Raw genomic sequence first — 26677 nt, 5'->3', positions numbered from 1 at the left:
CAAATGCTTAACTCTGAACGCTCTGGGGATTAGCCTTGTCTGCTCGCGCCATGCCGCCTAGAGGGTGAGCAGGGGTAAGTCCCTTGCCCTGACTAGATGAGAGGGTCCCTGTTTGTCACAAGTGCATACCTGTGCCAACCAGAGAACCCCAAATCTAACAGGAGTGAACGTTTAGAGGAATGGCGGGACATGCAACCGTCTTTGGCCATGTGCGTGCTTTTATTATTGAAAGCCAAACGCACAGGCCAGTGGAATGTGTGGGCGGAGTCTGACCCACACGGAGAAGTCTCTGGGAAGTCTGGAGTGATTCCAAGAGGCCCTTTCCTAGAGCAGCGCAGGCGCGCTACGCTAGGCTCGACCTAAAAATGAATCAGACACTTAAATATATGTGTGTGTGTGTGTATATATTTTATATATATATATATATATATCACAAAACTAAACACTTTCAGGCATTTATATATATATATATATATATGTATTATATATATATGTAGGAATATATGTTTGTGTGTGGGTGTATATATATATATATATATATATATATATATGTATATATATATACATGAAGAAGAACAATAGTTACTTACCTGTAAACAGGTGGTTCTCCAGTATTGGTGTCTTTCATAGATTCACATGCCTGAATCATTCCCCGTCGTCGGAGTAGGAGTCCCACGGTATATAAAAAAGCAATAAAATGCCATAAAATATATAGCAAATATCAGAAATACCAAACCAGGAAGTAAGTAGCACCAGCTACAGCAGAAAAAACTTCCATACTCGTGACTATCCAAGTCATTATGTGTTAGTCCAAACTGCAGCCAATCAGGCGACAGCACCCACCAGATGTTCTCCCCAGAGGCTCAGGCTCTCAGATTTTCGCGCACAGGAGTGAAGTCCCATGCTATCCGAGAGAGTCTCTGGGGGAAGGCGGGCGGGTTGCATGTGAATCTATGAAAGACACCAATACTGGAGAACCACCTGTTTACAGGTAAGTAACTATTGTTCTTCTCCAGTATTAGGGGTGTCTTTCATAGATTCACATGCCTGAATCAGAATAGTAAGCAGTACTCACATCATAACGCTCGTAGACGTCAGAATATCATATATGTATATAAATATCTACAGTAGACATGCATAACAGTAATCATAAATTTCTGAGCAAACGTCTAAAGAGCATAAATGAGGAGGTGGAAACAGAGGCTCACCTTATTTGAAAAGATTGCGAAGCACTGCTCTTCCAACCGAAGCATCTGCATCGTCTGCTGAATCTAGACAGTAGTGTCTAGTAAAGGTGTGCCTGCTAGACCACGTGGCAGCTCTGCAGATCTGTCGAAGTGGCACACCAGCAAAAAGGGCAGTGGAAGAGCTAACTGCCCTAGTTGAATGTGCTCTTGGCAATGCTTGTAAGGGTCTACCAGCCTGTTGATGACAAAGTCCAATCGTAGAGGAGACCCATCTAGCAATGGTCTGTTTTGAAACTGCACAACCCCGGCGTTGCCGCCCATAAGCCACGAACAGTTGGTCTGTCTTGCGGATGGCAGAAGTTCTGGAAAGATAGAATTTAAGACATCTTCTAATGTCTAAAGAATGTAGCGCCCTTTCAGCCGCAGATTGTGGGTCTGGAAAGAATGTTTTTAGGACAACCGGTTCATTCAGATGAAAGTCCAGAGGCACTTTAGGCATGTACGTTGGATTAGTTCTCAATACCACTGAGTCCGTGGTGAACTGAATGAAAGGTGCTTTAGATGTAAAAGCTTGAATATCGCTGACCCTCCTAGCCGATGTTAAGGCTAGTAACAACGATACTTTCCATGTCAGAAATTTTAGGTCCACCTTATGGATTGGTTCAAAAGGGTGACGCATTAGCTGAGATAGTACGATATTCAGATGCCATGCCGGAGGAGGTTTCCGGACCGGCGGAAACATGCGAAATAACCCCTTGAAAAATTGTTGTATGATCCTTACAGAGAATAAAGAGTTTGATCCATCTTGGCGAAACCTAGAGATGGCTGCTAAGAAGACTTTAAGCGTAGAATGTGCCAAACCTAATCTGGCCAGATGTAGAAAGAAAGGAAGGATTTGCTCTGATTTTGCATGAATGGGATGCAGATCATTAGATTGGCACCATGTACAGAAACGTTTCCATTTAAGTTGGTAAGTCTTGATTGTGGATGGAGCCCTGGCTTTCGCCAGCACCTCCTGGCAATCTTGTGGAATATTTAGGTGTGCAAACTCCATGTGCTGAGGAGCCAAGCTGACAATTTGAGCGAGTTCGGGTCCGGATGGTAAACCCTGCCCTGCTGGGTGGATAGAAGATTCGGAATGCGCGGAAGTTGGATAGGGTTGCATTCCGAGAGCAGGAGTAGTTCGGTGAACCAGTATTGCCTGGGCCATCGAGGAGCGATCAGGATCAACCGGCATGGCTGCTTCTTCATCTTCCTGATTACTTTCGGGATCAGAGGTATCGGTGGAAAGGCGTACGCGAATATTTGATTCCAATTCAGCGAAAGGGCATCCCCACACGAGTCCCTGTGGGGAACCCAACTTGCAAAGTATGGGCATTTCCGGTTCTGGTAGGTCGCAAACAAGTCCAAGTCCGGATGCCCCCACCTCTGAAAGATGCGACGTAGAGATGGTAGATGTAGTTCCCATTCATGAGTGCAGCCCCCGGACCTGCTGAGAGAGTCCGCCAACACATTGGCGATTCCCGGAACATGGACCGCTGACAGATGGATATTGTGAGTCAGGGCCCAACTCCATATCTCTTGTGCTTGTTGCGACAACCGGGCTGATTTTGTGCCGCCCTGCTTGTTCAGATAATGCATGCAGGTGGTGTTGTCTGTCCGTATTAAGACTGAGGCCCCTTGTAGAGTTGCTCGAAAGGACTTCAGGGCTAGAAATATGGCCTGTAACTCTAGCCTGTTTATGTGCCATCTCATTTGGACCTGGTTCCATTTCCCGCTGACCGTCATGCCTTGGAGGTGTGCACCCCAGCCTGTCATTGATGCATCGGTCGTTACTATGAACCTGGGCACTTCCGCGAGGAAGGAGCAGCCCACTTGCAAGTTGGATCGGTGGGTCCACCATTGTATCGCTCGTCGCATTCGTGGGGTAATTTGAATGATATCCTCGAAGGATCCTGATATTTGGATCCACTGGCAACTGAGCTCATCTTGTAAGGGCCTCATCCGAAGACGACAGTTGGGGGTGAGAAGAATGCAGGAAGAAAGCATCCCGAGGAAGGACTTGAACATGCGTACTGAAACGCACTTTTTTAGTAACAGTGCCGCAGCGAGTCGGTGGATCTTGTCTTGCCTGTCCTCTGAGATGAATACTTGGGCGGGGTTGGTGTCCAGTGTCGCTCCCAAGAAATTCTTTCTTGTTGCTGGCGTGAGGTGAGACTTTTCTAAGTTTATTGAGAAGCCTAGGTTCTGCATCAGCGACAGAGTTCTTTGAATGTGATCTTGTGCCATGCCGAAAGAACTGGCCTTGATAAGGCAATCGTCCAGGTATGGATATATTTGAATCGATTGCAACCGAAGATGGGCCGCTACTGGAGCCAACATCTTCGTAAACACTCTGGGAGCTGACCGCAGTCCAAATGGAAGGACTTTGAACTGGAAGTCCCTGCCAGCCACTCTGAACCTCAGAAACTTCCGATGTCGTGGAAAGATCGGTATGTGGAAGTATGCATCCTGAAGGTCGAGTGTTGCCATAAACTCTCCCGCCGAAAGAAATTGGAGGATTTCCTGAAGTGTGAGCATCCTGAATGTAAGTTTCTAAGGTATTTGTTTAAGGCTCGCAGGTCGAGGATGGGGCGCCATTCTCCCGACTTCTTGCGAATAAGGAAAAACCTTGAGTAGAAGCCTTTTCCTTTCTGATGAGGAGGTACCCTTTCGATTGCTCCTTTCCTGATCATTGTGTTGATCTGGGTGAATAGCTCCTTGAGGTGTGCTTTAGGGGGTCCTTTTGGGGGGCAATTTGGGGGAGCTTTTACAAATTCCAAAATGTGACCTCTGGCTACTACATCCAGGACCCATTTGTCTGTAGTAATTTTGGACCAATTTAAGTAATTTTGGGATATTTGTCCTCCAATTTGGTTCGGGTTGGCAAAAAGTGGTGGCAGGAAGCGTACCTCATTTCTTATTGTCTCTCCCTCGATAGTTAGATTTTCCTCGAGGTTGAGAGAAATTGCCTCTTCTCTGCCCATAAGTTTGCTGCCGATATGGCTGGAATCTTTGGTTTCCCTGGGCGGAAGAATAGGAGCGCTGTTGATTGTACCCTCCTCTATTAGAGAAATTCCCTCTTCCTTTTGCTCCACGAAAGGAAGACTTCCGGTATTGCAGAGTACCCAGCGAACGTGCCGTTTCGGTGTCTTTCTTGATGGCCTCCAGCGACTCATCAACATGCTTTCCAAATAAGAATTCTCCATCAAATGGCATGTCCATAATTCTGGATTGGACCTCCTGTCGGAAGGATGTTGCCTTCAGCCATCCTTGCCTCCTGAGAACAGCTGCACCCGCTAGCTGTCGAAATCCAGTGGCAGCAACGTCCACTGCAGCGTCAATCATTTCAGAGGAGACACACTCTCCTTCTTGAAGTATTTTCTTCGCTTCAGTTCGATCAGGCTCAGGCAGCTTGTCCATGTACGGCGAGATGTCCGACCACATCTGCCTGTCGTATCGTCCCAGAATGGCTAGGGAGTTTGCGGCTCTGATGGTCGTAGCTGCAATAGTAGAAACTTTCTTCCCGATAGAATCAAGGCGCCTCCCATCCTTGTCTGGAGGAACAGACACTTGAGACGTAGGATTAGAAGATCTCTTCTGCGCTGCCTGTGCTACCACAGAGTCTGCTTTAGCTTGTCCGATGAGGCATGCTGGAGAAGTATTTGGCGCCCTATACTTCTTATCTACTCTTGGGAGCACTGCTGGTAAAGAATTTGGCTTGGACATGATCTTCAGTCCTTCCTTCCAGATAAATTCTATAATTCGAATGGTCCAACTTTGTTTCTGTGGTGTAGTCTTGAAATCGTACAAGAAGCAATCCTCTTGTTTTGACTCCATGGTTATCATAAACCTTCTCGTTGCTCTATCCATGATCTTATGGAATGAGGCAATGTCCACAGGTGGCGACTCAGATGTAGTAGGTTCTGCCGGAGAGGGCGTGTTTGCATTATAATCCTCATACTCCGACGATTCTGACTCATTATCCAGTTCTCCTTCCTCTTGTTCTTCATGTTCGGAGGACTCTTCCTCCCGTGGCTGAGGAGCTGAACCTTCCGACGCAGGTAACGCTGGACGTCTCTCCTCCAACGGCACAGTAGTCAATGGTTGCGTCCGCTTAGAAAGCGGAGGCACTGTCTGAGGTCTTGGTGTAGATACTGTAGATTCACCAGACTCTGAAGGCGGGAAACGTCTGTAGTAGTCACTGAGCATGTACTGCAGATTGCGAAACAAATCGTCAGGCAACTGCCTATCCGGAGCAGGCCTGTCAGCATGTGAAGTGGGCTCAGTGTCCTCCATCTCCTCCTCTACATCCTCCTGTACCTTAATCCGGAGGTCAGATGGACTTCTAGCTGCCCCGAAATTCTCATCCTCATAGGACCCTTCCTCATCGGAATCCAAGAGTTTGTCTGGTACCACAAGCGTTGAGGAAATAGTTTCCGTAGTAGCTCTCTTTTTCAAGAGCGTAGCCGTAGTTGCAGGTGATGGTAATGTAATCCCTGCTGTATGCGCTGACCAAACTTGTAAAGTGGTGCAGCTTGATAGAGGCGGCGTCAACGGGACATCTGTATGCAGTTGACTCTGTTTTTTCGTCGACGGTATCGTCGTCGACGGGGTCGTCGACGGGGTCGACGACGGTAGCTTCGTCGACGGTGGCTTCGGCGTAGACGAGGATCTCTTCGTCGACGGGGTCGTCGACGGTAGCATCGTCGACGGGGTCGTCGTCGAGGTCGTCGACGGTGGCTTCGTCGACGTGGACTTCGCCGTCGACGGAGATTTGATCGTCGACGGGAGGGCCGTCGACGCCGAGGGCTTCGTCGACGGTACCATTTTCATCGTCGACGGGGATCCAACCGTCGACATCATAGACGTCGACGAGAAACTCGTCGACGGTATCTTGGCCGTCGTCGACGGGACAATTGTCGACGACGAGATAGGCCTGATCTGGACATGAACCAGTGTAGGCGATGAAGCTGAAGACATGACAAGAGTAGGCTTTGGCGAGGAGAAAGTCATGGTGCAGGTAGTCGAAGTGGCCACATGAGAGGAAACACAGTCCCTTTTTGACGTTGAAATTGTCAATGGTGGCCCCTGAGGAGGCGTTGTTTTTGAAGATTTCTTGGGAACTGATTTTGTCCCAGACTTCTTTGAGGGCGTTGAATCCCCTTTAGTAGGTGGGAGAGTTGTACTCGAAGTACTAGGCCCAGGAGCATCCTGAGAGGATTTAGACTTCTTAACCACCTTAGCCCTTAGAGATGAAACTTCAGTTTCAGCCTTCCTCTTAGTAGAAAGAAATGAAGAGCCAGAGGCACAGCTTCCTACCTCAGACACAGGGTCATCCTTGTCCTTGAGTCTGTTGAGCCACAATAGCAGTCGTCCTTCTCTATCCTTGATGGTTTTAGGGGGGAAGGTCCGGCAGATCTTGCACTCCTTGACCTTATGGTCAGGATAAAGGCAATATAGACATTTCTTGTGGAGATCTTCCTTGAAAAGTCTTGGCTTCCCACAAGAGTCACAGGCCCTGAACAGGGATTTAGAAGTAGACATTTGAAAAAACTTGAAGAAACAGTGATGTAGAAGAAAAAACTGAGCAGAGCTCAGGGAGACTCCCTTCACACGACGTGCGGTAGAAAATCTGAGAGCCTGAGCCTCTGGGGAGAACATTCTGGTGGGTGCTGTCGCCTGATTGGCTGCAGTTTGGACTAACACATAATGACTTGGATAGTCACGAGTATGGAAGTTTTTTCTGCTGTAGCTGGTGCTACTTACTTCCTGGTTTGGTATTTCTGATATTTGCTATATATTTTATGGCATTTTATTGCTTTTTTATATACCGTGGGACTCCTACTCCGACGACGGGGAATGATTCAGGCATGTGAATCTATGAAAGACACCCCTAATACTGGATGATTACAAGCTATACAGATCTAACCAGCCTGCTGAGTACTGTAACAATTAACATGAAGAGGTGTACAATCAACACTGAATCTATGCCATACTTTCCAGATCTTCTGCATACTACCTCCACCCCTTTCTCTATGCAGGTATAGTGTATGAGCCTCATTAAAATGATTCCTCCCCTCAAATAAGGGATGATATGTCCCTCCATTCCTTTGCATTGAAACTTTTCAGCAGCTAAAGAGCCATTCAGTGCTTGTTTAACTCATTGATGCAACCAGTGTATTGAATACGGAGATGAAGGTGAGGTCCTTTGTACCCCCAACCCACTCCAGAAAGAAGGGCTAGGGGTTTTGAACTAAAAAATAGAAGTCACAGAAATCAGTTTGAACATGCTGAATGTGAAGCTTTGTTCTGCATCAGGCATGTATCTGAAATGTGAATAAAACTGATTTACTGCCGGTGAGCGATGTTCGATATGTGTTTTGCATTAAAACAAATCAGTGGCAATTTTACCTCACAAGCAATCTCAGTGTTTGTTAGTAAAGGAAGGGGTTCATATCAGAGTGGATTGACTGCTTAGCATAATGTAAAGCCTTGCTTTGAAGTAAGGTTTTTTAGGGAAAAGGGTATGCAGGGAAAAGGTTGACACCTTTGCAAAGGTTGTTCTAAAGAGACATTTTGTGTGCATAGTAGGGGCAGGTGAAAAACAATTGACTGCAGTAATATGTTTAAATACAGTGCAGAAACCATATTAAAAGTACATTTTGACAGCTATTTTCTAAACAAAAAAATAAAAAGTGTTGCAAGGCTGCAAAGGATTTTGGGTGAGGTGAGTAGCGGGAGGATGCTTACAGAGCAGCTGGGTTTAGCGCAGTAGTAGCCCTGGGGATGTCCAGTATTGCAGAGGCTTAGCAGGAGCCTGGGACGGACCTGTGACTTGGTGTGTCCCTTCAGGGCAATAGTGGGAGCTGTGCTTTATTCTGGGGTGGGTCAGATCTTGGCCCTGCAGCTGCGAGTGAGGCCAGGCCTTACGTGAGAGACAGGGCAAGCCCAGGGGTCCCCGCAACATTCCGTGACCTATCCTTGAGGGCGGGATGTTGGGGGAGTTGTTGGGCTCCCCTTTGATGCAGTGGTGCCTTGGGCCGGGTGATGCAGGAAGGGGGTAGATTGTCGAGTACAGTCTGGGCCCACTGGGGGAGGGTTGTGCAGTCTTTATTGACCCATAAGCTGCAGAGCCACTGTGGTAATGTCCCGGGGCCGAGACCATGTTTGATGTGTAAGCGGTGGGGCATTTAGTGAGTTGGTGGTCTCAGGGTTGTAGTGTGCATCAGGCCCACTTAGAGTGGCAGTTGTGTTTAGGTGCAGCGGCCTGAGGCCAGAGGTTTTGACGCAAGTGTGTGCACTGATGGCCGGAAACTGCGAGAAGGATTAGTTACTTACCTGTAATCCTAGTTCTCTTCCAGGGGTATCCTCATCAAAGTCATAAGCATTAGAATATTCCCGCCCATGCGCGGGACCCCGGAAACACTATATTATATGTGCCCCACATATATATATACTCATATATATACACACAAGTTGATCCTTCGAGCTTGAGAGCGCTCCGCAGCGTGTGCTCGGTCCAAAGGCTGGATCAAAGCCCAATTTTGAATTATAGAACAAGGGAGGACGGCACAACTGGATACTAGTTTAGAAGCTTTATTTCACCAACACTCCACCGACGCGTTTCAGCCTCACGGCTTTTCTCACGGTCAGCAAGTCCCTTTTTGCTTTTGTTTATATACTGCCCCATATTAACCATAAGGTGGTATTATGGGATACGTAGTTTTACAAGCATTTTCATTAAACAATACATTTAAAACCAACAAAAGGACTGGTGTGCTCAAATTATACAAGTATAGTACTTAGGCATCCATGGTTAATTTCACATTGGGCTTTTGAAGGAATTCAAAATATCTGTACTGAAGATTTGGGTATAGTACCCCATTACAATTAGTTAAAGTTCATGCTGAGTTCAAAATCACTCGAGGTGTATGTGGAGATCCTCTCCAAAGTTCATGCCTTTAGGATGTTTGGTTCGGAATTGAATTATGAACCGTGATTCCATTTGTCGTAGGAGCCGGACAGTATCCCCTCCTCTCTCTTGTTTGGTCAACATTTTCAGTCCATAGAAATTCATGGCTCGCCAATCCCCATTTTGACAAGTTTTCAGATGTTTGGCTGTTGCATAGAGCATGTTTGAATTTTTTACAGCTCGAATGTGCTCCAGTATTCTCTTTTTTAACATGCAAATAGTGGACCCTATGTATTTCATTCCGCATTTGCATTCTATCACATACACTACGTTTTTGGATGTACATGTGATATATTGTTTGATCGTCATGTATTTTCCATTGGGTTCCATAACACTCTTCATTTTGATGCCTATTTTACATGCTTTACATGTAGTACATGGTTTAAAACCCACATTTTGTTCTGTCCACCATTTCGGTTGTTGGTTGGCTTGAAAGTGACTTTTGACTAAAAGGTCTTGAAGAGAGGTGTTTTTTTTGTATGTGATGGAAGGTTGTTTGCCTACCAGTTGCCCAATGTCCGGATCACTAGTTATCAAATGCCAATATTTTTTCATTTTTTTCGCGATCAGTCCACTTTCTTTGTTGTAGGTTGTTATGAATCTTGGAGGATCCTTGTCTTGTTGGGGTTTCTTTTTTTCAATCAATATTTCTGCTCTGTTGATTTTGTCAACTTTCTTTTTGCAATCTTTCAATACATAATCCTTGTACCCTCTGGATTGGAATCTTGTTTTGCTTTCAAGTATCTTTTGCTCAGCGTCTTCCGGTTTTGAACAATTGCGCTTTAGTCGTATATATTCTCCATACGGAATGCTTTTGAGTAGTGACTTTGGATGAAAGCTGGTGCCATGGAGAACACTGTTAGTAGCAGTCTTTTTTCGTCAATATATCTGACCCAAAGGATTATTCGGTCAAGATCTTCCTGTTCACTGTTATTCCACACAACCATCTTTTCCCAGTAGCCCATAGTGTGTCACTTTATACCTCAATAAGACATGAGGTAGGATTAAAAGCATGTAAATATTTTCTTCAACAGCGCAGCATTAAAGAAATGCAACACACAACAATGCTTCTCAAGATGATTGAGCTTTGTCTGACAAACAATGTCTTTCTTTTTAACAATGACTTGTATAAGCAAGAGTGTGGCACAGCCATGGGAATTTCATTCTCTCCCAATTACGCGAATATCACTATGGGCTACTGGGAAAAGATGGTTGTGTGGAATAACAGTGAACAGGAAGATCTTGACCGAATAATCCTTTGGGTCAGATATATTGACGATCTTTTTCTGATCTGGAATGGGACTGATGACCAATTTCAGAAATTCTTCACCACACTGAATCAGAATGATATTGGACTCCAATTCACAAGTTCATCTAATAAGAAAGAAGTAGACTACTTGGATACTAAGGTGTACATTTCAGAAGGGAAATTAGAAACCACGCTGTTCCGAAAATAGACTGCTACTAAAAGTGTTCTCCATGGCACCAGCTTTCATCCAAAGTCACTACTCAAAAGCATTCCGTATGGAGAATATATACGACTAAAGCGCAATTGTTCAAAACCGGAAGACGCTGAGCAAAAGATACTTGAAAGCAAAACAAGATTCCAATCCAGAGGGTACAAGGATTATGTATTGAAAGATTGCAAAAAGAAAGTTGACAAAATCAACAGAGCAGAAATATTGATTGAAAAAAAGAAACCCCAACAAGACAAGGATCCTCCAAGATTCATAACAACCTACAACAAAGAAAGTGGACTGATCGCGAAAAAAATGAAAAAATATTGGCATTTGATAACTAGTGATCCGGACATTGGGCAACTGGTAGGCAAACAACCTTCCATCACATACAAAAAAAACACCTCTCTTCAAGACCTTTTAGTCAAAAGTCACTTTCAAGCCAACCAACAACCGAAATGGTGGACAGAACAAAATGTGGGTTTTAAACCATGTACTACATGTAAAGCATGTAAAATAGGCATCAAAATGAAGAGTGTTATGGAACCCAATGGAAAATACATGACGATCAAACAATATATCACATGTACATCCAAAAACGTAGTGTATGTGATAGAATGCAAATGCGGAATGAAATACATAGGGTCCACTATTTGCATGTTAAAAAAGAGAATACTGGAGCACATTCGAGCTGTAAAAAATTCAAACATGCTCTATGCAACAGCCAAACATCTGAAAACTTGTCAAAATGGGGATTGGCGAGCCATGAATTTCTATGGACTGAAAATGTTGACCAAACAAGAGAGAGGAGGGGATACTGTCCGGCTCCTACGACAAATGGAATCACGGTTCATAATTCAATTCCGAACCAAACATCCTAAAGGCATGAACTTTGGAGAGGATCTCCACATACACCTCGAGTGATTTTGAACTCAGCATGAACTTTAACTAATTGTAATGGGGTACTATACCCAAATCTTCAGTACAGATATTTTGAATTCCGTCAAAAGCCCAATGTGAAATTAACCTTGGATGCCTAAGTACTATACTTGTATAATTTGAGCACACCAGTCCTTTTGTTGGTTTTAAATGTATTGTTTAATGAAAATGCTTGTAAAACTACGTATCCCATAATACCACCTTATGGTTAATATGGGGCAGTATATAAACAAAAGCAAAAAGGGACTTGCTGACCGTGAGAAAAGCCGTGAGGCTGAAACGCGTCGGTGGAGTGTTGGTGAAATAAAGCTTCTAAACTAGTATCCAGGCATACTCATATATATATACATATATATATATAAAAAAACAAGCAATCGCAGCCAAAATAACCATAGAGCTGGATTATGCTGTAAAGAATTTCCACCATACATGAAACATATGCATTAGAAACATGAGAAACAACATCAAAGATTGCTTTGAAACTGTTTTAATGCTGAAAAAGCAGTAGAAATTCTTACTATATCCTGAAAGCATAGAAAGCTCCCAGGTTGCATTGCAAACACACAGTCTAAAAGACTGAAAAGCTAACCTGTAGCTGCATGCTACAAAAAACTGACACCGTGCCTTTAAGGCACTCATGACCCCCAGTATCCCATCATGCCTCAGGGGTCAGTTGTTCTTTTCGGAGACTGAAAAACCATGGAAACAAATATCTCCAAAGTAATAAAGATCCTTTGCCCGGGGAGGCGGGTGGGTTGCTTATGACTTTGATGAGGATACCCCTGGAAGAGAACTAGGATTACAGGTAAGTAACTAATCCTTCTCTTCCAGGGGATCCTCATCAAGAGTCATAAGCATTAGAATAGAATAGCGAGCCTCACCTCATCTCCCTGCGGGCAAAGGAGTAACAATACAGTAATAACATTACTAAGCCTAGAAAAACTAAGCTTGTACAGGCCGCAGACTACCCAAATAGATTCCTCAAAGAGGCTTGTCCTACTTGAGTATCAGTCCTGGAATCAGATTCTAGGCAGTAATGCCTTGTAAAGGTATGAACTGATCTCCAGGTTGCAGCCTTGCAAATCTCTGACATAGGGACATCATGTAGGAAAGCTACTGTTGCCGCTTTCCCCCTAGTAGAGTGAGCTTTAGGTGACAAAAGCAAGGGCTTGCCTGCAAGCTGATAAGCCAATTTAATACAGGAGACGATCCATCTGGAGATGGATCTTTTGGCAGCTGGGAAACCCGTCCTCAGTGGACCGTAGTTGATAAACAATTGGTCCGTCTTTTTACTCTCCTTGGTCTTTCCCAAATAAAATGTAAGGACTCTTTTGAGATCTAAAGAGTGTAGCGACCGCTCAGCTGGGGTCGTAGGATTTGGAAAAAAGGAAGGAAGAGAAATAGACTGATTTATATGAAAATCAGAGACAACCTTAGGTAAAAAGGATGGATGCGCCCTCAAGACTACTCTGTTGTGATGGAAAACAGTGTAGGGTTCTTTTGTACACAGCGCCTGTATCTCACTGACTCTGTGCGCTGAAGTAATTGCGACTAGAAAAGCCACCTTCCACGAGAGGTGTTGCAAGGAAGATCTGTGGATGGGTTCAAAGGGGGGGCCCATAAACTTAGACAACACTAGGTTTAATTCCCACGGAGGAGAAGGGTTTCTAACAGGGGGGTACACTTTCTTCAACCCCTGTAAGAAGTCCTTGACCACCTCCATTTGGAAGAAGGAGGGCTGAGTAGGAGACTTCCTATAAGCCGTAATCGCCGAGAGGTGCACCCTGATTGAAGCATACTTAAGACCAGATCTCGCTAAGTACAACAAGTAAGGCAGAATCACCTCCTCCTGTGCTGAAGAGGGATCAAAGTGACGTTCTCTGCACCAAAGAAAAAACCTCTTCCATTTAAACGCATAAGACGTTCTAGTGGAGGGTCAATTTGCTTCCTTTAAAATGTGCATACAATCAGATGGCAAATTTAAATGTCCGTATTGTATGATCTCAGGAGCCATGCTGTTAAGTGCAGTGAGGGAAGGTTGGGATGAAGAATCTTCCCCCCCATCTTGGTCAACAGGTCCGGCCTGCAGGGCAGTCTTCTGGGTGGAAACACCGACAGCTGTAGAAGGTCTGGGTACCACCACTGCCGAGGCCAGTCCGGTGCTATTAGGATCATGGTCATGCTGGATCTGATGAGTTTGGACACCACCTTCGGAATCAGGGGCAGAGGAGGAAATGCGTAAGCAAATGTCTCTGACCAGTCCATCAAAAGGGCATTCCCCCTTGTCCCTGGATGGTGGAATCTGGACGCGAAGGCGCTGCATTTTGAGTTTTCGTCGTCCGCGAACAGGTCTATTTCTGGACGACCCCAGCGATGGAAAAGGTCTGCCACCACCTCGTCGTGCAGCACCCAGTCTGGCTGATCTTTGAAGTGCCTGCTGAGTGCGTCGGCCTTGACATTTAGCTCTCCTGGGAGGTGCACCGCTACTACTGTGAGGTTCCGTGCAAGCAGCCAGTGCCATATGGCTTGTGCCTCCAGAGAGAGAGGACGCGACTGAGTTCCGCCCTGCTTGTTCAAGTAGAACATGGTCGTCGTGTTGTCCGTTTGAATCAGAACTGAGTGTGATTCGAGTGCAGGAAGGAAGGACTTCAGAGCCAGATGGACTGCTCGAAGCTCTAGCATGTTGATATGGTAGGTCTGTTCCTTTGTTGACCACCTTCCTTGAATCTGCAGACACCCCATGTGCGCTCCCCAGCCCTGGAGAGACGCGTCTGTGACTATAGACTGTGTTGGGAGAGGTTGGTGAAAGGGCACTCCCACCAGAAGGTTGCGAGGGTGAGTCCACCATTTGATGGAGGTCTTCGTCACCTGGGAAAGATAGATCCGGTCTTCCCAGAGCCCTGTCGACTGATCCCATTGATCATCCAGAGCCTGCTGCAAAGGTCGCATCCTCAGCCGGGCGTAAGGAATTAGGAAGATGCAGGATGCCATGGAACCCAGCAGAGACGCCACTTGACGTGCTGTTGGATTCTGGGATTGCAGGAGAACTCTGCACTTCTGCTGCATAGAAAATAGTCTCTCCTCCGAAGGATACGCTTTTCCCAGTTTTGTATCCAGAACGGAGCCCAGGTAGTGTAAGGATTGGGTCGGTAGCACTACTGACTTCTCCATGTTGACGTGGAGGCCGAGTCGGGGCAATTGTAGCAGGCAAAGGTGTAAGTTGTTCTCTACCTGCTGAGGAGATGGGCCTTTTAGGAGCCAGTCGTCTAGGTAGGGATAGACGAAAAACCCTTTTTTGTGCAGGAAGGCTGCCACCACTGCCATGCATTTGGTGAAGACTCTCGGCGCTGACTTTAGTCCGAAAGGCAGGACCCTGTACTGGTAGTGCTTGGTGCCTATCAGAAACCTTAGGAACTTCCGATGTCGCATGGCAATTGGAATGTGGAAGTAGGCATCTTGCAAGTCCATCGAACACATCCAATCTCCTACTTGCAGATGTGGACATATTTGGTGAAGAGCAAGCATGCGGAACTTCTCCTTGACTATGTTCTTGTTCAGAACACGAAGATCCAGGATGGGCCGGAACTTGTTTTCCTGATCCTTTTTGGGGACAAGAAAGTATCTTGAGTAGACTCCTTTTCCCCTTTGAGAGGGAGGCACTTCTTCTATAGCTCTTTTTTGGAGAAGAGCCTTCACCTCTTTTCGGAGCAGATCGAGTTGGTGCGGACGAGATTTCTTTGGGGGAATGTCCTGTTGAGGCGCACGGAAACGAAGAGCATATCCATTGCGCAGTGTATTCAGCACCCACCGGTCGTTCGTGATGCTGTTCCACTCTTCTAGATGTTTTGAAACACTTCCTCCCACTGGAGTGGACAACGGCGCCAGAGGAAGCCAGAGCTCATTGTTTTCCACCTCTAGTCGAAATAGAGGACTGTTGGTGACCTCCTCTACCTCGGTTGGCTTTACCACCTCAAAACTGGGTCTTGCCCTGGGTTTTGTTCTGGGACCACTGAGGGGTTTGAACCCTCTGTTGAGCCCCTCTGCCTCTGTTAGACTTGAAACGGCGTTTGAACTGTCTTTTTTTCTAGGCCGACTGCCTTGACGGTGTCGAGCTCGGCTTTCATCCGACTCATTTCGTCATCCGTGTGCTGGCCAAAGAGAGATGTGCCGGTAAACGGGAGGTTCAGAATGCGTTGTTGCGCATCAGGCTTGAGGCCTGTCAGGCGCAGCCACGAAGAACGTCTGGCACATACCCCATGGACATAGGTATGCCCCGTCAGTATCGCTCCATCTGCAGCAGTGCGAATCATCTGATTAGCAACAAGACTTCCTACTGTTAGGGTCTCCTCGAAGTCTTGCTGGTCCTCCTTAGGTAATTTGGATTTAAAACGTTCCATTGAGTCCCATAAGGCTCTGTCATATCTGCCCAAAAGTGCAGCCGCGCTAGAAACCTTCAGCGTCGAAGCGGCAGAACTACAGACCTTGCGGCCCCACGAGTCTTGCAACTTGCTGTCCTTATCAGGAGGCGTTGAGGAGGAGGGAGAGACTGAGTGGGTCTTTCGTGCCGCCGCCACCACTACTGAGTTGGCGGGAGGATCTGTTTTCACAAAAGTTGGATCAGAGGGTGCGGTTTTATACTTCTTCTGAATGCGAGCCGGAACCGCTCTTACTGATGCTGGGGCCAAGAACACATCATTGACAGGGTCCATGATCCCTGGAACCAACGGTAACACTGGACGAGAACCCGACTTTTGGTGAAGGGTTTCAAAAATCACTGTCGTGGAGACCTGTGGCACAGACATCTCGATGTTTAACTTCAGAGCACCCCTCTGTAGGACATCATGGTAGGTGTTAATATCGTCCACCGGGGAAATCCTAGAGATAGGGCTATCCACTAAGGTAGGAGAGTAATCCCGTGTGGAAGAGCGGGTAGAAGAGGCAGAAGAAGTGGCTGGTGTTCGAGCTCTTCTTTCTCGTGATCTTCTGACTGGTACCCCCTGTCTAGGGGAACGATCGCGTCTCCTTTCGTGAGACCTTCCTGAACGTTCTTCTCGTGCAGGGGAACGAGGTGCAGCTTGTCTCGCAGGCCATCTTTCTCTGCGCCTGGGAGGGCTGCGTCTATCCACTTCGTCGACCAGTCTTTGCAGTGGTTATCTGTGCACTGGGCTGACATATTCCTGCAGCCGTCTTGTGGCCCCCGAGTCTCGCCAATGGTGCAGAGGCCTATTCCATCTGGGAGACAACTGCACAACCTCATTGGGAGGTCTGCGGGAAGGACTTCTAGATCTGTGAGGACTTCTGGATCTGCGAGGACTTCTGGATCTTGATCTGGAAGAACCAGAAGAATGACGGGAGGCTGATTCAGTTACTTGTATCACAGAAACCTCCCTGGATCCTCGTTCAAGGTGTCTCGACGTCGATCTGGATCGTTCATGCCTCGACTCCGAGCGATGATGATGATCCCTTGACGTCGACCGGTGTTTCGCCACCGTCGACGGAGTCCTTTCCCTTGGCGGCAACTGTTTCTGTGGCGCCGGTGGATCGGGCGATCTCGACGTCGTAAGCCTCCGACGTGAGGAATGGTCTCTCGACGTCGACCGGCGTGGTGTTGCCGACGACGGAGTTGTCTTTGACTTCGAATGTCTACGTGACGTCGGCGGAGGGGTATAGGTCGCCCTCGACGCCGAACGATGACGTGACGGCAAAGATGTCCTTCTCGACGGCGAAGGACTCAGGGCTCTCGACGTTGGTCGCTTAGCCTGCGACGACGGAGGTGAGCCAGCTCTCGACGCCGAACGTCGTGATGACGGCGGAGGCTCCTTACCCCTCAACGCCGAACGTCGCCTGGTTGACGGTGGCGGAGGGGTCACACTTCTCGACGCCTGTCGTCGTCTGCTTGACGACGGCGGAGGTGTAACGCCCCTCGACGCCGGTCGCAGCCTGGTTGACGACGGTGGAGGGGTCTTATCTCTCGACGCCGATCGTCGCCGAGTTGACGATGGCGGAGGGTCTTGACATCTCGACGACGACATACCTGATCTTCTTGACGGCGAGCCCGCCGTCGACGGTGATAAATGTCGTTTTTTCGACGAATGACCCACCGGTTGCTCCTTTCTCAGCGCCGAGCCCGACGCTGAAGCTGCAGGACGAGAAGACTCGCCCTTTGAAGGTTCTCTGGACCTCTTGGAGCTCTTCTTGGCTGGGGACCTCCCTCTAGAAGACCTATGGGCTAGCCCATAGACACGAATCCTCTCTCTGTCTTTTAAAGTTCTTGATGACAGAGACTCACAGTGAGGGCAGGTCCTTGGGTGATGGTCTTCAGGTAAGCACAGGATGCATACCTCATGGCTGTCCGTCTTGGCCTTCTTCTTGCCACAAGAAGGGCATTTGTCAAAAAGGGCAGGCATTTTCAAAAGAAAAAGCTTACCAACAAGAGAAAACCTACTTGACAAGATGAAAAACGTCGAAGTAGGGTCAAAAAAGTAGAAGTCTGAGAGAATTTTCTGTCAGAAATCAGAAAAATAGTGGAGCTGTGAATCCAGGATCCTTCCTGAAAGAGCCGGAAAGAACAACTGACCCAACTGTCACCCCTGAGGCATGATGGGATACTGGGGGTCATGAGTGCCTTAAAGGCACGGTGTCAGTTTTTTGTAGCATGCAGCTACAGGTTAGCTTTTCAGTCTTTTAGACTGTGTGTTTTCAATGCAGCCTGGGAGCTTTCTATGCTTTCAGGATATAGTAAGAATTTCTACTGCTTTTTCAGCATTAAAACAGTTTCAAAGCAATCTTTGATGTTGTTTCTCATGTTTCTAATGCATATGTTTCATGTATGGTGGAAATTCTTTACAGCATAATCCAGCTCTATGGTTATTTTGGCTGCAATTGCTTGTTTTTATATATATATATATATGTATATATATATATATATATATATATATATGAGTATATATATGTGGGGCACATATAATATAGTGTTTCCGGGGTCCCGCGCATGGGCGGGAATATTCTAATGCTTATGACTTTGATGAGGATCCCCTGGAAGAGAAGCTAAATCCCCCCCACCCCCACCCCCCCAACCAGGGCAGCTCATTGTGATTGACTGCAAATGTAGCCTATGGGCTTATAGCACAAGCCTTCTATCGGAAAAATAAGGGGTGTGATGAGCCTTGGGGGCAACAATGGTCAGGTCATTTGGTTTGCACTGCTGGTTAATAATTATATAATTGAAATATAAATGTGAGTGAATAAAGTCATTAAGAACAGGGTATTTTGTCACGTGAATGAATGAATGAATGAATGAATGAATTTATGGTTTGGTTACTCAAAACCATTACATTAAAACCAAGATACAAAAGTTACAAAAGTTAAAAGAACAGGGAAATCATCATATTGGAGGAAAGTCTATGTAATTAAAATAACAATACTTGGGGGCTGAGAGAAATGATATCCATAACCTTGCGGCCCAACGAGCATTGTCTAGGTCTTTGGTCATTTAGCCCGAAGAGGCCATCAGCTTCATACGAGTCTGTTGGATAAATTTACCAAATGTGGCCATCTGTTTTACTGTGTTCAATGTGAATAATTGGTGGACTGCCTCCTTTGCAGTGCGCGTCCCCAGTTGTAGAATGATGGGCCTAAGATAAAGGCTGCGAGCTGCGCGCAGGGCCGGGCAGCAAAATAGGAGATGAGCCAAAGATTCACGTTTGTATTCACAGAGCCTGCATTCCTTGATCGCTGATCCTGACGGTTTAGTGATGTATAGTTCTTTGAGTGGCAGGGGATGTAATCTGTATGCTAAAATCCTATTTAAGGCTATGCGGCCCACTGCCTGCGTGAGGTGGTATTTAGAGTTATACGCTGTGTATGGGAGACTTTGAGACTCGTGAAGGCCTCTTTTTGCCAGTGATTCCAAATCCGAGGCACGAGAGCAGATACGGACTTGTTTTTTAATTGTGTTTTTGATGCCAGAATAATTAATTCGCTCAGGGTCCCAGTTCTCTATGGCTAAATTGAGGAGGTCACTGGCCGCGGCAAGGGTTGCTGACCAAGGGTTCCCAGGTTCAAGATAGATGTTTTTTAGGACTGCCTTCATTGTTTTCTCATGTGCCGCTGTGGTAAGGTAGGAGTATTTGCTCAGGGCAGCAATCTCTTCCAGCTTTTGTTGGTTCAAAGAGAATTCAAGTCGCACAAGAGTGTTTCTGGTGCACGCGGGTAGATGGAATAGTCTCTTGTATGCGCTGCAATTAATTTTTTCCAGGTCCTTGTTTAGTTTGCGGGGGAATGCTTGTTGGGCGTAATTAAGGGCTGTCATTAGTTTTGCCCTTAGAACTCTTTGGATGGCCGTCGTGGTAGGGCTATATAAGGTGGCTTGTAACTTGCAAAGGGCGTAGATGATGGCTTTCCCTTTGCTTTGAATTTTCCTTAAATGAGCTCCAGGGTGCCCCAATTCATGGAACCAAACGCCCAAGTAGTTGTATTGCTGAGTGCATCCCAGAATCAAGTGACCAAGGCTCCATTTTGCTAGTTTTTTTTTGTGGTAGTGACCAAAAATTACAATTTTTGATTTAGGTGAATTGACCACCAACCTGTTTTTATCATTGCAAATTGCCATGGCCGACAGTGCCTTTTGTAGGCCTATTTTGGTATGATCCAAAAGTACCAAGTCGTCGGCATATTGCATAAACTGTATTTTAATGCCCCCGATCCTTGGTGTAGCTAGAGCGGCTCCGAACAGGGCTTGGTCCATGTCTGCTGTGTATAGGTTGAACAGAAGCGGTGCTAGCACGCACCCTTGCTTTAAGCAACGGTCCGTTTCAATTTTCTCTGATGCGGATTCGCACGAAAGTTTAATTCTGACCCACGTTCTTTGATACAGAGACTGGATTGCGTTCAGCGGGGCTGGGTTGATGTTCCAAAGTGCCAGCTTCTTCCAAAGAATTGCGCGGTCTACCCCATCGAAAGCTGCAGAATAATCTATGAAGCAAGCGAAGAGGGGAAGACTTTGGCGCGACCATGCTTGATGGACTAGGTATGAAAGAGCTGTTATATTAGCCACGGTTGATGCACCGGGTCTGAACCCTGTTTGGAAGGGGGGCAGAAGACCTTCTGAGCTAGCCCAGCTTGCAAGTTCCGCCAAAATGGTACTCGCGTAGGCCTTGCCCTCGATGTCCACCAGGGCAATCATACGGTAGTTGGACGGGTCAGATTTCGGCCCCTTCTCGTGTATTGAAATATAAATGTGAGTGAATAAAGTCATTAAGAACAGGGTATTTTGTCAAGTGGCAGATAAAGGTTGAACCAGTGAGCAAAGACGAATATGACAAGCAGGGGTGGTCGTGTTACACTTCTACTCTGAAAATTACCAGTTCCAGCCATAAGGCCACATGGACAGGTCAACTGGTGGGTCTCCTCTTCACTTTTTATTCTCAGCAGCAAAGATACAACATATATAAAGACAAATAAATATATGAAATAAAAAACTACAATACCAATGAGTACAAAGAAACTCCAAATTCCAAAAGAGCACAACTGTACAACCAATTAACACTAAGCAGTCTACATAAATCATCATGTTCAATAGCAAGGATCATCTTTGTTGCTCGGAAGCCATGGTAAATACAAGTTATAAAATGTTTTATGTTTACTGACGGCAATTAAATGTACCTTTTTCTTTTCAGGGTAAAGAGTAATTGGTTTGTGCAGACATTTCTTGACATTGTTTGTGCCCCTCTTTTTTGGTCATTCACACTTTCTTAATGGCTGCTTGAAATGTCACCACTTTGAGAAGTATTTCTCCACAGGCTTGCGATTACGAGCGACCGTTCATACCTTAAGAGCTTTCGTCCTAAAGTGGGCAAGCTTCGGAATCCTGACCAGGCACATTCGGAAGCTCATTTTCTTCGGCCTTTTGACTGAAGCTTCCTTCCTGCTTTGATGATTAGATTTCGCCTGCTCAGCGCTTGTGCTGTGCTTGTGAAATCTAACGTAAAGTTTTTTGAAAATCTTAAAAAGTTACCCCTGCTTACCATGTATTTTCATGCTTGCCACTCTGTTTTCTTTGCTTTTTATTGGTTCTGGCATGTTATTTCCTGCTGGTTTCTGGTGTGTTCTATTTCATTTAGTGTGTTTATCTTTACTGTGAAGCCTGGACTAAGTACTCCTTCCTTTAGAAGTTTTCATCCACCTTACTGGAGCTACTATTTATTTAGATGATTCAAATTTAAGTGATGGTTATCATTATAATATTGATGGTGGTACATCCCATGATGACAATGACAGGTCTTGGAGACCTACTCCAAAGAAAAGAAAGTGAAGATGCAGGAGAAGGCCCTTCTAATATTCAAGCCCCTACTTCTATTGTAGTTGATACATTTTATCCTGAAGACATTTTACATCCTAGGTCTTAAGAATGGCCTTCTCCTACAGCAGACGCATCTATTGAAAGCAGATTAAGGAAACATTTTACTAAAGAAGTCAGAAATAGACTTCGGTCTTAATGCCCTAGACCAACCTTATCTAACCCTTTCACTAATACCACGTATATTGATCCAAAATTGTTTGCATTTCTACACAAATACATTAAAGACCCTAAAAGGAAATGATAGGTCCCGGATAGCTTGTTGCATAAACTAATAGACCTGTCTGGCCCTCTTTCAAAGATTTTAGATCTTGCTCTTATAGCTAAATATCAAAGCGGTACAGTTGACCCTGAGATTTTGGCAGGTTGGGCAATGTTAATTGCCCTCTTTCAGCTAACACTGGAGATTCATACTGTTGGCCCTAAGCTTTTGGTTTAGCTACTAACAAAGCCGGTTCTTCACCAGAGGGTTTTCTTATTGGGGAGCCTTATGTAAATTAAGTAACTAGCGTTGTTAACAACTTCGCAACCCCTGATAAATGCTAATCAGCCTTAAAGAAAGGTTTTCAGCTTAACCTTTTCACCAGGTCTGGCAGAGGCAAGGTCTGGCAGAGGCAAGGGCTGCTACGCCAATCGCTTCAACTATCAAGAACCGTACAGTGGATTTCCACGCCTGTGCCCTGACGAAGGTGTCTCAATCTGAGCCTTTTCTCACTGAAACATGTGTCTGCGTATTTTCTTGACCTAGTTTTATGTCTGTCAGTAATTTCATGCTGATGAAGTCTATATATGTAAAGGATGTATATTGAATGATATTAATGTACATCACTCTGCAACACATACCAACAGACGAACAAGTGTATGTAATGTTAGTTTGGAGTCTGAATAATGTTGTAGATTGGATGTTTCTTATGAATGATTGATTGTGCATGAGTGGTTTTCTGCATGAGTCTGGTGTTTGATATGGATTTCGATGATAGGGAGCACGAAATTCTATTATAAAAATACATATGTATTTAAAAAAAAAAAAAATTCAAGAGGTCTATCTCATGAGTGACTATTTGAGTTATACCTTATAAAGGAATATGAGAAGGCTGCTTTTCGTGCTTGATACTGGTACAACAACACTAAGTCATCTCAACTACCTCACCTTCTTAGTACCAGCTACTCCAACTTCCTGATATTGTAACTGCCCACCTTGTTATTGCCCATCCCTTCTCCCTGCTACTCAGTGCGCTTTGTGGTCTTCTTCACTATTTGTTTGCGCTGGGCCACAGTCAGGGATACCATGCACGATGGCTTGCCTTCCTCTTGGGTAGCAAGCTACTGTGAAAGAGGCACAATGCCCCACCCCACATTCTTTGCTACCTCACCATGGCCTGGTGCCATTCCACGGGCCGGCCCAAGCTTCAGTCCTACCACATTCATAATTCTCTTCTTACCTCTTCCCAGAGTCAGCAAGAGCACCCACACCTGGCTTTCCATCTCTTTATGCTAATGTGATCTGTACTACGACTTTGATGGAACTGATGCAGGTACTTGGGTATACAATTAATGCAGTTTTGTGGAAGCGATCGCAGGAGCCCCACAGTAAAGGCAAACATTCTGATACTTGCAAATTCCACTCCAATGCTTTATTTAATATTGCCATAATTTGTTGTCAATTTTCAAATTAGTGTGTTATAAAGATTTAGAACTATTCCTAGGTCGAGTCTTTAACTTCTAAGAGCCTGGTGCACCTAAGCAAAACACACTGGTTGAGCCTCTGACAAGTTTGGAGCAGTCTCGAACCGGACCCATTGCCATGATTTAGCTTTGCCTTGTTCAGTGTCCATTTTCCCTTCTCTGCTGGTCCAAGGGAAATCTACTTGGGAGCGGGTGTGGAAAAAAACCTTTCATTTGTGTGAAAAGGTGGGGCTGGCCGAAGGTTAAACATTGTGTGATAGCATAGGCATGTGCTCCTACTCTGACAGCAGAACAACATGTAATTTCACCTCTGCTGCAGAGCATTCGGTGAGTGTACAAGGTCAACTGCCATTAGAAAAGTTAAACACGAATTTCTATAAACACTTGCGATTCACAATAGTTTCCAGCTTTATGAATCTTTTGGAATCATTTGATGGAAAAAACAGCACATTGTAACATAAACATAATCTCAGTTCACTGGAAGCACAGAAGCAACTACTTGTGATATGACTAAGAGCTCAGATCCTGAGCTGGAAGACTGCCACTTCAAATGTATTGAGTAAGCTTCCAATGCATCCGGGAGAAAACCCATTACTATACCACAGCCACCGCAAGTTCTAACTCCAAGCTGGTGGAGCTTGAACTGCACCACTGCCTGGATGGTGCCCCTACAACAGAGTGCGAGTTGCAGAGCCCCCTTTCGATGGACTGGCGTGTATTCTTTCTTTCAGTCCAAACTCCCATAGGCAAAGTTTGTGGCTTGAAAAATAAGTTAATGAAGGTATTTACCTCATTGCTGCTCCTGGGTCAGCCGTCATCTGGTTTGTCACAAACACAGCCACGTTGTACTCTACAAAATTAGGAAAGGCATGTTTTATTCGTTACAGTAAAGATCCACTTGCTTGCAATTCTATAGTGCTTCTTTTTCTGGGCATTTGTCACACTTCAGCCCCAAAAAGCGATCTTTCCATTCCTAACGGGGAACCAGCATCTTCTTCCATTGTTACCCTTAAGGTCAGAACACTGCAATAACCTCACCCGGCTCCCCTTCGCCCTTTCTTTGGGGTTTTAATGAGAGGAACTTCTACACTGTCCCCATCACCTGCCTTCAGAGATCTTCTGCAGGCGTGCCAACATCTGAGCTAGCTTCTGCTGTCTCTCAGCCAGTTCCCCACGGCCGCTGAAATCCACACGGAAGAGGGCCATGATGGAATCAATTACCTGAAGCCAAAGATAGCCCCAAAGGGAAAGAGAGTCACAACTTAACGAAATGGAAACATCACAATTTGACCACATTTACAGCTGTGACATTAAAGCATGCCTCCTATAAAGACATGGAAAGTAACTCACTACCAAAACACCAGTATTTTTTCCATCAGTCCTTCAGTTTTACATTGGGGTGGTGCCATCCGAAAATGTGATGGGAACAGCGCTGGTACTCTATCAGTTTAAGAGTGCTTAGAAGCTAGGCTCTGCAGTTTGAGAGTGGGCCACCCCTCCGCTCCTGTCACAGCCTTTCACCTTCAAATGGCTCGTGTAACCTCAGATCTGTTTTTCTCTGACTGGAAGTGGGAGCTGTTTTATAGGCAGGATGGAATACAGGAGTACGTTGGAGGGCCATTTTGCTGAAGGCTCCGTAGGAATAAGAATAGGAGTCACTCGATTTAGTAACATCTACTTATCCCGAAGGGCCATTCCCTTTGGAGATTACATTTATGAAGATTCCAGCTTCGAATTCGATAGGAAGGATAAAAAAAACATCCTAATTCAATCATTTTGAAAATGTTTTTTTTTCCAGCTGCAACTTGCATCAGGCATTTCGCCAGCATCCCAATGATAGTGTTTGTAGAAAGAAAGAGGAGAAGCCCAGCTAACAGCTTTGCATATCACATCAACTGGAACTTGTCTAAAGAAGGAGGCAGCTTTTTTTATTGCGGGAATGTAAAGGCCTTTCGGTGGCTAAATGCCCTTATGGGAAACTCTTTCTAAAATAAATAATCGAATAAGCAACAAAGGTATTTGTGGTCACTTTGTTGCAAAACTAAGCTCCAAAACAATTGATAGGGTTAAAATCTGAAAAACCTTGAACCTATCCTTTTGATAATGGAGAGCTCCTTGAAATCCATGATTTTGCAGACGCTCCTCATGAAGTAGGATTTGGGAAACAACAGAGAGGCAAACGTAACAATGTAAAATGCTACAAGGTAATACAAAACGGAAGGACAGGTCCTTGATTATGGTGTCTTTCATGAAAACAGTGAGGCTCCGTGGATGACAGAGTCTGCAGTTCACAGATCATCCAGGCTCAGGTGATAGCAGATAAGACCCAGACTACGAGTTGGTCACTATCACATGTGTTAATTATATGGGGTGGGCGGAACTCGCAGTGTCTCACTCTGCGGAATTCCACAGAGTTGCCTAAAAGCTCCAGCAGGGTTTGGTACATCGCACGGATTTTTAGCGCAGGAAGCTTGTCCCACGTTGTAAAATCAGTGTGCAATGCACCACGCAGCGCTCCACAGGGTGCTGCTTCTTTCTGCCGCTTGAGTAGAAGTTCTACTCGAGTGGCAGCTTTCTCAACATGAACGATAGCAACCTGCTGCGATTGCCTGGAGGTGGGCTAGTGCTCAAATTTCTTGCTTGCCAACTTAACTTTGGCGGGCTGTGTGGAAGAAAAAATTGCCATGCGACGGTTGGGAGTTTTTCCGAAACTCCTCGCTCCAAGCGGAACTCAGAGTCGCCAAAACTCTGCGAACTCCACCGGAGAAGCAGAGTTTACCGCCCACCCCTAATAATTATCACATCCAATAAAAACAGACACCTCGGTGTCTGGTATTTAACTGGTGTGATATTTATAGCCTATCATGGGTTTTTGGGGGAACAATGTGGATTTTGGTGCTTACTGCACCAACATCCGCAGGGTTCCTTAAATAATAGTAATTTCCCCCCCTGATAAAAATAGGCAGGTTTGACCTGATGTAATTTATCACTAAACTCATAATTCTGATATGTGCTGCTGAAACACAAGTTGTCATGT

The 26677-nt window shown here is 45.6% G+C and overlaps 1 protein-coding gene across 6 annotated transcripts in view; it reads right to left on the bottom strand.

Moving 5' to 3' along the window:
* DMC1 (DNA meiotic recombinase 1) overlaps window positions 1–26677 on the bottom strand; it is a 1265506-nt gene that overhangs the window by 104537 nt on the left and 1134292 nt on the right. For all 6 annotated transcript variants that reach the window (XM_078683618.1, XM_078683629.1, XM_078683640.1 and 3 more), the window contains 2 exons: window positions 24747–24861; window positions 24430–24490 (listed from right to left, as the gene is read on the bottom strand). In XM_078683618.1, coding sequence (XP_078539744.1) covers window positions 24430–24490; window positions 24747–24861 — 176 coding nt within the window. The remainder of the gene's footprint in view (window positions 1–24429; window positions 24491–24746; window positions 24862–26677) is intronic.

Source organism: Lissotriton helveticus, chromosome 1_1 (genome assembly GCF_964261635.1).
Source record: "Lissotriton helveticus chromosome 1_1, aLisHel1.1, whole genome shotgun sequence".
Taxonomy (NCBI): domain Eukaryota; kingdom Metazoa; phylum Chordata; class Amphibia; order Caudata; family Salamandridae; genus Lissotriton; species Lissotriton helveticus.
The sequence above is the reverse complement of the archived record's forward strand: the minus strand, read 5'-3'. Positions and strand labels throughout refer to the sequence as shown.